General features: G+C 48.3%; 1 protein-coding gene across 5 annotated transcripts in view; it reads left to right on the top strand.

Moving 5' to 3' along the window:
• The window catches only part of HECTD4 (HECT domain E3 ubiquitin protein ligase 4), a 220,630-nt gene that overhangs the window by 175,420 nt on the left and 29,881 nt on the right, over positions 1–15,329 (top strand). For all 5 annotated transcript variants that reach the window (XM_037816632.1, XM_037816631.1, XM_037816630.1 and 2 more), the window contains 8 exons: positions 3,534–3,715; positions 4,957–5,162; positions 5,461–5,591; positions 5,904–6,109; positions 7,707–7,886; positions 10,212–11,518; positions 12,514–12,721; positions 15,062–15,285. In XM_037816632.1, coding sequence (XP_037672560.1) covers positions 3,534–3,715; positions 4,957–5,162; positions 5,461–5,591; positions 5,904–6,109; positions 7,707–7,886; positions 10,212–11,518; positions 12,514–12,721; positions 15,062–15,285 — 2,644 coding nt within the window. The remainder of the gene's footprint in view (positions 1–3,533; positions 3,716–4,956; positions 5,163–5,460; positions 5,592–5,903; positions 6,110–7,706; positions 7,887–10,211; positions 11,519–12,513; positions 12,722–15,061; positions 15,286–15,329) is intronic.

Here is a 15,329-nt window from a genome sequence, read left to right as displayed (position 1 = left end):
GCCTAGTACTGTGCAGAGTTCTGTACAATGCTGAAGGCCTGTGCCTGCCCTCAGTGGTTTAAAACCTAAAGATGCAGCAAAATTCCCTCACATGCACCATTACTGATTCCCCTGTGAATTGTTTCTGGCAACGGTTCAAAGGAAAACATAATAAATAGAGTTCTCTGATAAAAGGTCTCCATAAACTGTTTTTCATGGTGTTCATCCGTTTCTCTTTATGTTGTCAATTTTGAACCAACTCATTAACTTGCATTTTGATCTCTCACTGGAAATCAGACACATGCATCCAGCTGCCTCCTTGCTGTCTCCACTTGGATATTGCATTGCCCCATTTGGGTGGTTTAAGCTCAATTAGACAATCAAATTCTCAAGACCAAAACAGGCTACACTTGGCATTAGCTTCACTTAAAAAGGCCCAGGGACAGGAATCCTGGCACGCTGCAGGGCATTGTCATGCGTGCTTCTCAGCGGGAGTCCTCCCAGGCCTCCACACAGAAGTTCAGGGGCTGTTCTCTGACACACACGCAAGGCCTGAGGGAGACTTGACACAGCAAATTGCACATGGTGGCAGAGCAGCCCCATGTCCCAAATAGGAGCCAGTGTCTCTTGTAGCAGCCCTACAGGCATAGCTTCTGGCAAGAAACATGCCCAGTTACAAGAGTCACAGCGCACAGGAAGGCCTCGATGCTGTGGCTTCCCACCAAGAGTGTCTCTGTTCACAGTTCTCCCAGCCCAGGTGCAGCTTGCCAGTTGGGGTCATGTTTATCACAAGCCACGTGTCTCGTAATCCTGCTGACCTTCTGTGTTTGCCAGAATCCCAGAACAGAAGCAGATTAACCCAAAGCAGTTCTGACATAGATGACGAGACGTTTTTCTTGACCTTTGCTCACAAATAGTCTAATAGGCACCTTAAAATGCAGGATGTGAAGTAGAATTCCAGAATTTTTTTCCCTGAAACTCCATCACTAGTCTTATCATAATCTATAAGGGGCAGTACCATTCATGTAGTAGTTTTCCTTTTTTCTCACCACATGTAATCTATAAGCAAATTTTATTGACGCTACCTCTAAAACTTTCCCTCATCTGTCCATTTCTCTCCATTTCCACCACTAGTCTAGACATCAATTCCACTGCCTTTGGAGTAGATTCAGACCCATAACCTGCTTACAAATCCCTACAGGATCTGGCCCTGTTTGCTTCTCCGACATCACCTTCCCATTTGCCTCTCATGTACTCTCCTTCGGCAATACTGGCGTTTCTGTTCGTCTCGCACACCAGCTGGTTTCCTCTTTCGAGCCTCTGTGTGCTGTTCTCTCTGCCTAGAATCCCTTTGCCCTGAGCTTTGCATGACTGTCTCCTTCTTGTCATTTAGATTGTGATGAACGTGTCACCTCTTCAAAAAGCACTTACCTCACTGTCCAATCTAGAGTGCCCACCCAGTCACTTGCTGTCATAACACTGCTTTTTAATTCTCTTCCAGGACATGATACGTTTGATTGATATTTTAAAATTTATTTATTTTACATCGCCTCCCTCTAGAATATAAGCTTCCTAAAAGCAGGGACTTTGTCTTCTTTGCTCTACCCCCAGTGCCTAATTTGGGTCCTGGCACACATTGTAAGCCCAAAATATTTGTTGAAATGACCACCAAATGTCTGTGCTTGAATGTCAAAATGATGCTGTCAAAGTGTTTAAAGCTTTATTTACTAAGTCTTTCAGTCATATTTTAATCAAGTGTCTCCGATGGGTGAAATCTGTTGACTGTTGACTAGTCCTTGCGCTGAAGGGTGAGAAAGTGCTTTGTGGGGCTGCAGTCAGGCTGTGAGCACAGGGCATTTACTGAGTATTAATGCAGTGGTCTCTGCATTTGGGAGAACCACAGAACACACCAGGCGGTTTGTTGATCAATTCAGAGAGTGCATTTCTGGTCCTAGCCCGAATTTTCATTAGTGGTGTACTCTGCCCTGAAAGCACCCTCATGGGTTTCAGAGAAGATTTTGTAAATAAAGGAGCAGAAGGATTCCAGCAATGGCTTCCAAGGCTTCGCATCAGAGGATGTGAACAGGGGCCGAATGCCAGACCGCCCCAGTACGATCTCTTTACAGCCTCCTCCCTGCCGGCTCCGGCTTTCGCCTGTGAAATCTGAAGGGGGTGCTTTGTGGAGGACTGGAAGGTTTTCAGCTTTCATGTTCAGACCTCATTTTTTTTTTTTTGCTGCCAGGGTCCTTATGTGCTTTGATAATGCAGTCAGAACAGGACTCCCAAGGAGGGAGGAGGTAGGTGGGGTTGGTTTGTTTTTAATTATGACCTGAGACCTTTACAAATCAGTGTAGATGAGAAAGAAATCACTTTAAAATATGGCTTTTGGCTGTCTTTTTATGTTTGTTTCATATGTTTAAAAACTCTTCAAGGGTTACATGTTGAATGGTTGTTTCTTTAATTGCTATTAAGTCCAAATCTGAGTTATGAACCAGCAGCATTAACTTTAATTTGGGTCAGTAGGCAGTCTATGTGACCCCACTGGCTAGAGAGTGCATTTGGACCTAGAATTCATAGAAACTGCAAGGCTGCTTCTAAGTTGCCCTTTTAGTTAAGTTCTTACTGCTAGGACATTTTTTCATTACGTTGATCACCTAATAAAATCCAGGGAGCATCCCTTATGCTTATCATTGGCTAGATTAGGTTCTTCACCAAGAAATGCAGTTCTAAGTGAGTCCTCCTTAGTCACTAATGAGCTGTTTTCCAAAGTGAATGCTGATCACTTCATAAATTCATTGCTACTTTTGAGCTGTTACATGTTTTGACCACAGTGATTTTTTATAACAGCTTATTGGGATATAATCTATATACCATGAAATTCACCCTTTAAAGTGTACAATTCACTGGTTTTTCATATATTCACAAAGTTGTGCAATCATCCCCACAATTTTAGACCATTTCTTTACCCTAAAAGTAAACCCTGTACCCATTAGCAGCCACTCCCCCATTTTCCTGTCCCCGCCAGCCCGCAGCCACCACTGCTCTGCTGCTTTCTGTCTCTATGGATTTGCTTATTCTGACATTTCATGTAAATGGAATCATACAGTATGTAGCCTTTTGTGTCTTCTTTCACTTGGTATAGTGTTTTCAAGTTTCATCCATATTGTGGCATGGCTCAGTACCTGATTTCTCTTTGTTGCTGAATGATACTCCTTTGTATAGACATGCCACATTTTATTTATTCATCCATCAGTTAGTGGACATCTGGGTTGTCTCCATTTTGGGGCTTTTTTGAATAATGCTCCTACTCTGAACATACATGCTCAAGTTTTGTGTGGACGCACGTTTTTATTTCTCTTTCCACAGTGATTTTTGAGTTGGGAAAAATCAGACATTCCTAAATGTGGCTTTTGGTTTAAAACCCAAAAGTGTCTCACCTAGGGTTCAGCACATGGGGCTGGAAGAGAGACCTGAGCTGTGGTCCTTTTCCTTCAGGAACTTGCAGCCTGGTGCAGCTGCGGGTCCTGGGTGTCTCACCCGCTTTTCCCTTGCAGAGAGCTGCTGCGCTGCGAGGCTGCGCTGGCCAGGCTATACTGCCGCATGGCCCTGCTCAATATCTTCGCCCCCAAGCTGCCTCACCTGTTTACCCGCCTCTTCCACATCCCTGCCGTCCGGGACATTACCCTGGAGCACCTGCAGCTGCTGTCCAATCAGTTCCTCGCCCCTCCCCTCCCAGGTAAATTATGACCTTGATACTGTCATTGCAGAAATCAGCCCCTGAGAGTGATCCAGGTCCCAGGTAGGATCTGTGCTTAGTTAACTCTCCATGTGAAGAAGAAGACAAGAGACAAGTTTGAGCACAATACCTCTAGGCTAATATAGATAAACTGTACTGAAACACTGGGGTTGCCTTGGCAATTCTTTCTCACTGTTTGAAAAATGTAAGAGTATTAGTTACTATAGTCATTAATCTTTTAAGCATTCATTGAGCTTCCCAAACTAATTGTGGATTAAGGAAAATGAAGTATAACAAAGTCTAGTCATTGTACTCTTGCCACAGATGTTCTGTTTGGCACTGTAAAGAAAAAATGTTCCTGTTATTAAACTCCTCCAGAGCAGACCCATTAGATCACTATAGCTCCAGGTAGAGCTGTGTAAATGGCCCAGCTTGTGTGTCTCTGTTAAGCTTGGGGTGCGTGGGGATGAGGGCCCCTGCCGTGTGTTTGCTTCCCTGGTGAGTGCTAAATGATTCATCTGCCCTTAGCCCAGTCTGAGTCTTGCCTCTGACACCTCAGCCTCCACCATGTCCTGGCAACTAAGATGGGAGTAAGTGGTGAAAAGGCAGGCGGGACTCTCTGAAGTCAGCTTGCAAGCAGCAGTCTTAAGCCCAGGCTAAATTTTGGGTAGTTGCCTCCAAGCTCGCAGCCATGGAGTCCCAGCCAGTGTGTGTGTGTGTGCGTGTGTGTGTGCGTGTGTGCGTGTGTGCGCGCGCGCATAGGTGCACTCCATCTCCATTTCAGTACCTGGACTCTGCTAGCTCCAGGAACTTAAGAGGCTTAGAGATATGCCTGGAAAACCTTAAAGTATTTCTGTAAAAAACTTTTCCTTGATGACCTAATATGTTGCTTTACAAACTCTGCTCTTAGTCCCCCTTAACAGTTTCTCAGTGCAGCCTCAGGGTGAGCCAGGGCAGTTGAATGCGTCAGGGTCCGGGACTCCCGGATCCAGCCAGCAACACTTTGGTCTGCTTAACAGACTTGGGGTTCTACTTAAGATTTTATTTGAGGAAATGATTTTGCTGCTAAAAAGAACACAAAAGTTTAAAAGCCCCAGATCTCCAGAATTCCTCCCTGAGGATCTGGTTGGTAATGTCAGTGGTCCCTGGGTGAGTTGTTGATTTGTTGTTGTTACTTAGGATGTCACAGCCCCTGGCTGCTTTGATTCTTCCAAATGTTGTGGTTTCTCTCCTGTCTACAGATGGCACCATCAGCTCCAGCTCTGTCCTCCTGGCCCAGTCTCTGCAGCATTGCATCCAGTCCCAGAGCTGCTCCGCCACAGACCTCTTTTACCAGGGAAACTCCCAGGCCGTGCGAGAATGGCTTAACGTGGCCATCACACGGACCCTGCACCAGGGCGAGGAGAGCCTTTTGGAGCTGACCAAACAGATATGCTCTTTCCTGCAGGTAAAAGGCTAAAGTGCTGATGTCCCTGAAATATGGTTACAATTTTTAATTAGAATTCTTATTGACTTGCTAAAAATTATATTCCTTTCTCCCCCAATTCCCCACTGATTTCCCTTCCTTCGAAGCTTTTCTGCCTCATCCCATCTGTGGTTTCCTTCCTCCTGAAGGGCTCTTTTGTCCTTCTGAACTTACTACTACATGTGCTCTGGCTGTTGCCTTTTGCTTTCTGAAATGAGATGATGAAATGCTCTCCCTTGTGTTCAGCCTGTGGCTTTCCTTATTAAATGTCTCTTTGCAGACAGCACCGGAGCAGTTCCCCTCTGAAGAATTCCCAGTTTCCGAGTCCAAAGTCAACATGGATGTTAATTTCCCTGGGGCAGCTTTTGTTGTTGTGTCTTGCAAAGAAAGTCAGTCTGGATTCCGCAAAGAGTAAGTTGCCCGTTCTCAAGAAGTTGGTGATGGGGAGAGAAGCTAAATGGATTCTGGCGAAATTAACAGAGGAAAATACTCAAATTGTTTTAAATCTTTAATGCCATATTTTAAAATAGCTTGCAATTCTTCACACATTTCCATGTTTAGGAACTTATTCTTTATAACAAATGACCTAATGAAATTCTAAAAGGAGGTAGGAGTGGCTTCTGCCCAGTTCTTCTTTAACTTACATTTCATCACAAAGCATTGTTGACTCTCCCTGGCTGTGTGTGGCTGGGGTCTCTGCTGACACTCTACCCTCCTCCCCAGCTCCTCCCTGTATAAGGCACCGTGGGCACGAGTGTTCGTGTACGGCCTGGGTCACAAGGTGAAGCGAAATGGGCAGCTAAACCTCATCGAGGCTGTCTGCTACCCACGGGATGCGTCCCCGGCCAACACAGGGCTCACGCCGCCTCCCACCACTAACCAGTACCCTTCTGGGATCCTCTCCACGGACAAGGTCCACATCAAACTGGGTGAGTCTCTTAGTTAACACTTGGTGCTAAACACACACTCTCTTTTCTGTCCTTTTTGAAGAGAGAAAGGCTTTTGTACCTTGCTGAGTTCTAATTTCCTATTGGTAAAGAGTAAGACTGCTTAGGGCAATGTCTTTTAGCGGCAGAAGATTAAAGGACTTCCCTTTCCTGCCTGGGAAAGGTCTGGCAGATGCTGCCCAGACTTCAGTGGGGATTTCTTTTCCTTTTGCAAATGTGCTGTGGAATGCTACTCTGTGGAATGGTCTGATCAGAGCCATCCCATCATCCGGCTGTACTAATCCCAGATGCCTTTTCCTGAGTACTCATTAAAGCCTAATTCTTCCGTGTGCATGGGGCTCCTGGGGGCGGTGGCCATAGCGAAGAGCTGCTCCCCACCACCGAGTGGCGAACAGAGCTGTGGTGGTTGAGCCGGGAAAACTGGTTTGTCTTATTTTCACTGGCATCGTTTAAGCCCCACCATTTTAGATTTAGATGACAGTTTTGTCTCTGTAAATCCTTACGCCATCACAGCCTGTCCTCTTGGCACACCAGGCAGCTGACTGCTTCTAAGTGTACACAGATAATCTGGCCACAGGCTTTCACTGCTCTTCCTTGGCTGCCCCAAGAAAAGACTGGGGTGTGTTTGCCAGAGATACTTATAAAATACATCTGTACTTTCAGCCGAAAAGAAGGGGTTTGGCTCTCCCCGCCCCCTCCCAACCTGGCTTTTAGACACTGCATCTTTAGGGAATGAAAGGACATTTCTTAAGTGATTTGGTTATTGCTAAAAAGCTTTTTGGTCCATTTTTTATTGGTTCCATTTTCTTAGTTGCTTTAAGGTAGATTAATATAATAGTATTTTGCCTATGTTAGCTCAGTTTTTAAACCATATATTAAAATAAGAGGATCTCTGTCTACCTATCACTGCCTAAATGTCACCATATAAATATTCACTCCAAGTGCCAATGAGCCAGGGTGGGATACTCCTGGCTTGCCTAAAGACGCATGATGCTCTGGCTTGTGTCTGGTCAGCATTTGTAATGGGGGTCGAGGGGCAGTGCAGGAGGGGAGGTGGATCAGGCCTTTTCCCCTCACTATAGGTGGCTTTGGTCAGACTTTGGCCATGGCAATGGTAGAAGGAATAAAAGAGAACCAAACCCAACCTCTCGGTAGTGCCTTAATCTTAGGGACACCATGTTGGTGTCTAAGCTTAATGAGATAACAACCGTACAAAAGGGCTGATTATTCCTTCCCCAAGCGGGGAATATTCCAGTGGAGTGCACTTCCTGGATCATAAGGCTGGTCAGTGTCTAACGACTGAGGAATGTTTCTTCTTCCCCATATCCCATGGCTGCCCCTCTGTTCCATTGCCACACTGGTAAGTAGGTTCGTGGGAGGGATGTCCTCTGGCTCCTCTTTGAGCCTGGCAGCTGATTCTGTCTGGAGTGTTGGCAAGTCCGGTTTGCCCCAACCCCAGCAGATGAGTGAGCGGCCCTTCCAGCCCCGTTTCTCTCCACGTGCACTGGGCAGGTCATTTCTCAGACTTACTTTGATCAGGCCCCACTAATCACACGGTTCCTCCTGGTGCTTCTTCTAGGGGTGTCCCCACCTCCAGGAGCCGTGCTGGCGTTACATTCCCTGCCCCTGGAGTTCCCACTGGCTGTGGCTTTTGCAGAGCAGCTGCTGTCTTGGAAATCAGAGGATGGCGAAGGGAGGTCTGAAGATGAGCCTGACACCATCCCGACGTCTGTCCTCCTGCAGGTGGTGGAGCTGCTAGGTGAGGCTTGAGACAAAGGTGGCCTGTGGGCTGTGGCCATACCTGAGTTGCTTACCACATGGGGTGGGGAGTGGGCCATAGTAGTCCAGGCAGCTGCTGGACCCTTTGCATTTGAAGCAGGCTTGGGGAAATGATTCTAAGGTGTGGTCTAGGCTTCCAAATCCATGATTTGCAGGGTACTCCCATTGTTCTGAGGGGTGGCAATTAATCATGAAAATAAATAACTTTAAAAAAATAAATACATAATGTAAATGTGACCCTTGGGGTAAGAAGTAGCATGGAAGTGAACCATGTTGCAAAATCAAACATAACTGCCTCGCTCCTAAAGGTTTAAAAGACATTGCACCTGTCAGAACTCATGTATTTCACCATATGTAAATTTACCTCAAAAAATTCTAAATGGATATTGAGCTCTAATTAACAGTATGCCCCCTAAAATGCTTAACGGTGAAACATACTGATGTCTGCAACTCATTTTGAAAGAATCAAAAACTAAGATGGGTTTAGGTTGTCTAGAGGGCTGGACGGATGGATAGATGTGTAATAGAGCCCATACTGCAAAATGTTGATGGTAGAGCCTAGGCTGAAGGTATATGGGTATTTACTGTATATTTTTCTCAACTTTTCTTTATTTTTGAAATTTTTCATAACACAATGTTAGAGGGGAAAAAGAGATTGCAGTGTAAATTATACTTTAATTAAAAAAAAGTTGAATATTCTCAGGGTCAGACCGATAATGGAAATGAGAGAATTAAGAGAGTAAAGTGGGGGAGACGCATGCCCTGTGAAGCAGCCCCTGAACTAGCCTGGGTTTGGTTGTGTGAGAATGTGGCTCATGTCCTGCCAGATTATTTTTTACCAAGAAACGCCAGAAGTCCAAAACACACCAGGGAGAGGGGAGACAGGCAGGGAACCACTGTCTCTGGGGACAAGATGGCTATGGCCAATTCAGCTCCTGGGCCCCCATTTGCAATTTTGTCCTAGAAGAAATCTCTCCAAGTCTGTCCTTGTACGTTAAATGCCACCTGGTAAAGGAAGGACAAAGGAGTTTGTGCCGTGAGCAGTGCTAGCATCTGAGGGCCTGGCCTGGACCCCGGGTGACAAGGGACTGTGGGCAGCTGTCCCTTGTGAAAGGCTCCAGGACAGTCCCACGCCCCACGGCAAGCAGGAGCCCATTTCTCGTTCGAATTATCAAACAGCCTCACCCTGCAGACAGCAGGACGCTCAGCCCCTCCTTTGTGGGTGCTGGGCTTAGCCCGAGGCTCGCAGTGAGGCAGCCAGGCTGGGCCCTTCAACCCCATACCAGACCCACGGGGTGGAACATGCAGCACGGTGGGCGCTCACAGGTTAGGGCACAGCTGGCTCAGCAGATGTGGGGCTCCAGGTGTTCTGAGCGTCCTCGGCTTCCTTCAGTTCCAGGCAGCACGAGTGCAGGTGTAAAGGAGAGGCACCTGGAGCGGTGTGGCCCCTGTGCCAGTGCGTGGCCCCTCCTGTTGCTCTGGACGGTGTTTCCCAAATGTCAGCCCCGCTCAGGCCGCCCGGGTGTGACTGCCGTGCCCATGCTGTGCCTGCCGACGTCTTGTTACTTAGTAGTATTCGTCTGTTGCAGTTAATTCCTTTCTCCTCTTAACTTAAACTTGGAGTTAAAAGAGACTCAGGTCACTACTATAAATGGACAATTACTATCCCTTGCCATGACTAGAAGATAACTACAAAAACACCAATACAAGGAAAATAAGGAGTGACTCTTACAAAATTCTGGCTAAATACAGCTGCCTGTCAAAGGCTCTGAGTCCATGGCCCCCTTTCTGTTAAAAATACAGATTACCAAATATCACAAAGGTGTTGAAGAGTATGCCAACCCCAAGGTAAGGCTGTCCTGTTGTCAAAATCAGGACTAAAGGAGGAGTGAAAAAGGATGAGTTTTTCAGCGTGTGTTTCTGTGCTCTTTGGTAACACTGGCCTGTGTGCCCACAGCAGTGAGCATCACACACTTTGGGAGACAGTGTTCCAGTGATGTATCAGTGACTGGCCTGATAGCCTTAGGAGGTAAAAAGGACCGATTTCTTTGGCTGAGCTCCGGAAGCAGGTGGCTGTGCTGTCTCGTGGCGCAGGCCTGGGCGTCCCGGCTCCTCCCTGGTGCCGCAGTCTGGCCTCGGGCGAGTCCTTCGCTGCTTCCTGCCTCTGTCTCCGCATCTGTAAAATGGGGATGAATAACATATCCCCTCTCTCCCGGGGTTGCAAGGGCTCGATCAGAACAGTGCCTGGCACATAGTAAGTGCCATGGGAGTGATTGCTGCTGTTATTATTTTCTGTTTGCCTCAGGAAACTTCCTGTGGACCACGGACATGGCGGCCTGCGTGAAGGAGCTTGTTTTCCACCTCCTGGCTGAGCTCCTGCGCACGGTGCACGCCCTGGAGCAGAGAAAGCACCCCGCCGGCCTGTCCTCCTCCCTCGCCCTGCAGCTGAGCCCCTGCCTGGCCATGCTGACAGCCTTGCAGTCGGAGCTCCACAAGCTGTACGACGAGGAGGCCCAGAGCTGGGTGTCGGGCAGCACCTGTGGAGGCTCCGGGGCAGGGGCCGCCGCCGACCAGGGCAGGTTCTCCACGTATTTTCACGCACTGATGGAAGGTTGCCTTGCGGTTGCCGAGGTGACCCTGCCCACCAACATGAGCGTCACCGCCAGCGGGGTAGCCTCAACGGCTACCCCGAACCTCAGCGACTCGTCCTCCTCCTCCTCATCCTCCCCAGGGCAGACGCCACAGAGCCCCAGCCTCCTGTCCAAGAGGAAGAAAGTCAAGATGAAGCGAGAGAAGGCCTCCTCCTCCGGGAAGCGCTCGGCCTCCCGCGTGGTGGAGTCAGACCCGGCCATGCTGAGCATCGGGGGCGGCAAGCCCGAGGACATGCTGTGGTTCCATCGAGCCCTCACCCTGCTCATCATCCTCCGCCACCTCACCAGGAAGGACCCGCAGGGGCTGGGCGTGACCAGCGACGCCATCGCTGATGCCTGCCAGGCCCTGGTCGGTCCCACGGCCCACAGCCGCTTGCTGGTAATCTCCGGCATCCCCACCCACCTGGACGAGGGCATTGTCAGAGGTGCCATCCGCAAGGCCTGCAACGCCCACGGCGGGGTCTTCCAAGATGAGATCTATATTCCCCTGCAGGAAGAAGACCCCAAGAAGCCGAAGGACAAGGCTGAGGGCGGAGATGGGAAAGCTGAGCCCGACAAGACTCTCGGCTTCCCCAGCACAGACAGTCTGGAAGTCAGCACGTCCAGCAGCCTGGCCCCCGCCACGAGCATCAGCGCATCGGCCTCCACCAGTCAGGCCTCCATTTGCAGCTCCCAGGGCGTCTTGCAGACCGTCGGTGACCTCTCTGTGGACGCACTGCCCTTGGGCCTCGAGCTGCCCCTCCCTCCAGGCTTGCTGGAGCCCCACGTGGTGTCCAGCCAGGAGAGCCTGGACATTTCCCTGTGCAGCACGGGCAGCCTGGGCAGCCTGGGGAGCCTGGGGGAGCCCCTGGACAACACCGAGACGGCGTCCGTGTCAGACGTGGGCTCCATGTACACAGTCACATCCCTGGACAACCAGTCCCTCCCGGCCCGCCCCATTAAGGGCTTTGCAGTCGTGGAGGTAACAGCTCTCAGGACTTGGCAGCTACTGAAGTCAGGACCATCTTGAAACCCCCAGGCTTCTTTAACCCTTCCAAAGTTATTTCCACGGGCTTAACAAATAGGTAACGACCAGAGCAGTTAGGGGGCTCCCTGGGGCAGCTCTTGGCAACAGCACAATGATTCTGCTTAAGGTAATGTCTCTAGATGCAGTAGCAAGTCTGATGTCGTGAGGGAAATGCATTTCATTGCTGAGTGGAGGGACGTAGCAGGGCATAATGGATGAAGTACTGTCCAACTCAGGGCCCGCAGCTGTATTTTCTAGAGGCCTTGGGTGGTTTTGAACCTTGCCATTAACAGGAGAGGCTTTCCCTGGCCCTTCACTGAGCACTGTGGGGTGGGCGCCTGCCATTTCTGCTCCAGGTTCGAGTCTCAGGTGACGTGCACGTTGCCACATCCTCTCGCCATCCCAAGACCAGATCTGTTTCTTGTGCCTTCTGATTTAGAAATCCAGATGCTTTCCTTTACCCTGGCCTAAGAGGAGTTAAGGTCAGCAGAAAGCCTGTCCTTTGGTGACTATGAGGAGAGAAGTACACGACTGAGAATGAGCGTTGCTCTGCTCTCTCCCAGAGGGCCTCTTACAGGAGACTTCAAGGACTGAGAGGTTGCTTTCTTAGAATCCCTTCTGTTATTCCATCTTTACCTCTCATTGCCTCCTTCCTGGGATTTCCTCAGGGCCAGGCATGGAATTCAGCTCCCTAGGCATCAGGGGTAAAACCACTGACCTGACCACAGTGTGGCAGCAGAGATTTCCAGTTGAGTTGTTCTCCTAAAAGTTACTGTTGTTCTGTCAGGAGAGGAGCTTTGCCAAGAAAGTCATCTCCCCCACATTGGACAGCTCTCCTACCCCCCAGGCACAGAGAGGGCTTCCAGGGGAAAGGCAGGGGGGAAAACTGTTTGCACCGAGCCGCTGGTCACTCTCCACTCCAATCCTTACCTTTTTCTTTGTTCATGCAGATAAGATCCCGAGCAAAAATCGAGAAAATTCGAGCAAGTTTATTTAACAATAATGATTTGATTGGTTTGTCAAGTTTGGATGGTGAAGATGAATTGATGGAAATGTCAACAGAAGAGATTTTGACTGTATCTGTCGTAAATCAGAGTTTGTTTGATACTCAAGGAAGCCCAGGGCTAGAGGATTATTTCAATGATAAGTCGATTAAAGGTGGGTTGCAGAGTTTGAAAATGATTCTGGAGGTGCTGGGGAGATGAGATGAGAGATTTCCTGTTTGTGCACGGTGACCAGTGGACCACGTCTTCCTGGGATGGAAAGGGCAGCTGTTGGGCCTCTGAAGGCCCTGGGCAGCCCCTGCTTAGGCAGCTGTGTCTGGGCTAGCCTGGAGAGCCGGCACCTGGCTTGAATATGGGATTGTGTTCACTCTTCTTCTAGCCCAGCCAGGCTTCTCCTGGATAGAGCTCAAGTGCATTTACTCTGTTCTGTCCTATGGAGCAAGACTGTACTGAGTACATTGCTGGCATCTGTTTTGTCATGTGCTTGACAACTAAAGCCTTATACTTTTAAACTGATGTGTGGGGGAGAAACAGTTCCAGCTCCCATCTCACAAAGTCCATTCCTTTTGCCATTCTGGCAGCTCCTCCGTGGGGTGGGTCCTCTCAGGCCTCCCCACCTCTTTTGTGCAGTGCCCACAGTCCACCTGGGACCCCAGTCCCTAGTGAGCCCGAACACAGGGCAGAATCACACACAAGGTGCACTGCAGCTGGCTCAAGCTTCACTTCAGGAGCCACAGGGGTTTTCCTTTTTATAATTAGAACAGTTTTTTTGTGTCATTTTCTTTTTATAACAATCTTTCTCAAAAATTTTAATCTATGTCCCCTTTTCTAAATCTTTGCTATTATTTGAAATTTCATAGTGGAGATGTTGAGTGGTTGCTTTGTTTTTATTTTCCAAGCATGGAAATGTAATACTGAACATATTTTTGGTGGTTGTTGTCGTTTTTCTGATTACTATCCCTCAACCATGAAATTTTGAACTATTCTCTCAGGGCCAGGAATAGGATAAGGTGATTCAGTCTGTGGGAGCAAAATTTAAGGGGTGCCTAAAAACTCAGCAATCAAGATCAATGACACTTCAATGCAATATTTTAAAAGTCAAGTAATACAAAAAACCATGATGAACAAAATATTAAAATTGTAAATACAGAATCAATTTTGCCGATTTTTTTCCTTTTGCTACAGCACGGTTAATGTTTCGTTCACCACAGATTTTTCTAACATTAATTTTGATTTTTGTTTGCTCCTCAGCTCTCAGCTGCCCACATTGATTATCACTGGGATAAGATCTACCAAGAACCTGAGGCCTTTTCCTGCCATAACTAATGCTGCCCCAGTCTTCCCATATTTTGAGTCTGAATTTAGTTTTACTTCCTGATCCTATTATAGGTTAACCTCTCCCATAAGGCCTTTCTGTAGCCTGTGCATCTACCATATTCCTGCTAAGTGCATTCTGCCTGCGAGATTCATTTAAGTTGTGGCCCTGCAGGGTGAGCTCCCAGAGCTCGGCCCTCCTCCTCTGCACAACCCCACCCCCTCTCAGCAGATTGGTCTGCTAGGCCTTTTTGCTCCGGTTGCCACAGCTGGGCCTTGTCCCTGGTGCACCAGGCTCCGCAGGAGAGGGAGCACTGCCTGAGGAAGGGTGAGGAGTGGGAAGGAGAAGGGAAGGGAGCTCCTAGATTATAGATTATAGCTCCCCAGGAGAAGCATGCAGATGGGTTCACATTGGCCCCCTTAGGAAATGTGAGAGCACCTGCTGGAGCATTTGATGAGGGACAAAAATAAGTATTTTTTTCCCTGACTAATGGTCACTTGTATCTGTGAAAATGTTCTTTGTGCCAACTTTGATTTTTCCTTTTGCCACACCACAGTTAATATTTTATTCATCATGGATTCTCCTTAACATTAATTTTGGTTTTCGTTTCCTTGTGGGTGTGTATTTTGCCCCTTAGCTCTCTGCTGCCCATGCTAGATATCACTGGGGTAAGATCTCCTAAGAACCTGCAACATCTCGTTTAAAGACTTATACTTCATGCTAAAAAGACTTGCTGGGTTTTGCCCCTTGGGATTATCTGTCATATGCATGTTGTTTAAGTTATAGTAAGCTAAATTACTGTGATAGTAGACCCCAGAGTACAGTGGCCGAAACCCAATGGATGTCTGCTTCTTGCACTCGTAAGAGTCCAGGGTAAGTGTTTGAGGAGGCTGTCCCCACGGGCCTGATCACTTCCCTGCAGCTCACATCCCACCTGCTTGCAACCCACCGGGGAGAACATGGTCATGGAGCCACACCTCACAGGAATAACTGAGATGTGTGCCTAAAAGCAAGGGACAGCGGTTTTGGTGGCTAGCTGGCCTTCTCCACTTAATATCTGTTATACCTGCTTTGAAAAATAGAATATTTATGAAAAATAGATAAGGTGCTCGCAGGGCTTTTCCTGGCATAGTGTGCTCATGGCAGAATTGTTGTGGCCCTCCTTTCGTTCTCTAATAGGTGAGAAGCTGGTGCCCGGGGCCAGAGAGGTTCTGACGGAAATATTTAAGAGCTGTGTCCACTCAGAGCAGATGCTGAGCCTGACACCAGCCAAGCCAATCAAAGTCTCTGACATTTATCTTAGCAAAGAGCAGATCAACTCCCAGACCCCTGGGAACCTCCTCCACATCTTCTTCACCAATGTCCGGCCTCCAAAAAAGGTGCTGGAGGACCAGCTCACCCAGGTAACTGTCCCTGTCCCTGTCTTAACCTGGGCTGGGCCTTGAGT

Source organism: Choloepus didactylus, chromosome 23 (assembly GCF_015220235.1).
Source record: "Choloepus didactylus isolate mChoDid1 chromosome 23, mChoDid1.pri, whole genome shotgun sequence".
Lineage (NCBI taxonomy): Eukaryota > Metazoa > Chordata > Mammalia > Pilosa > Megalonychidae > Choloepus > Choloepus didactylus.
The sequence above is the reverse complement of the archived record's forward strand: the minus strand, read 5'-3'. Positions and strand labels throughout refer to the sequence as shown.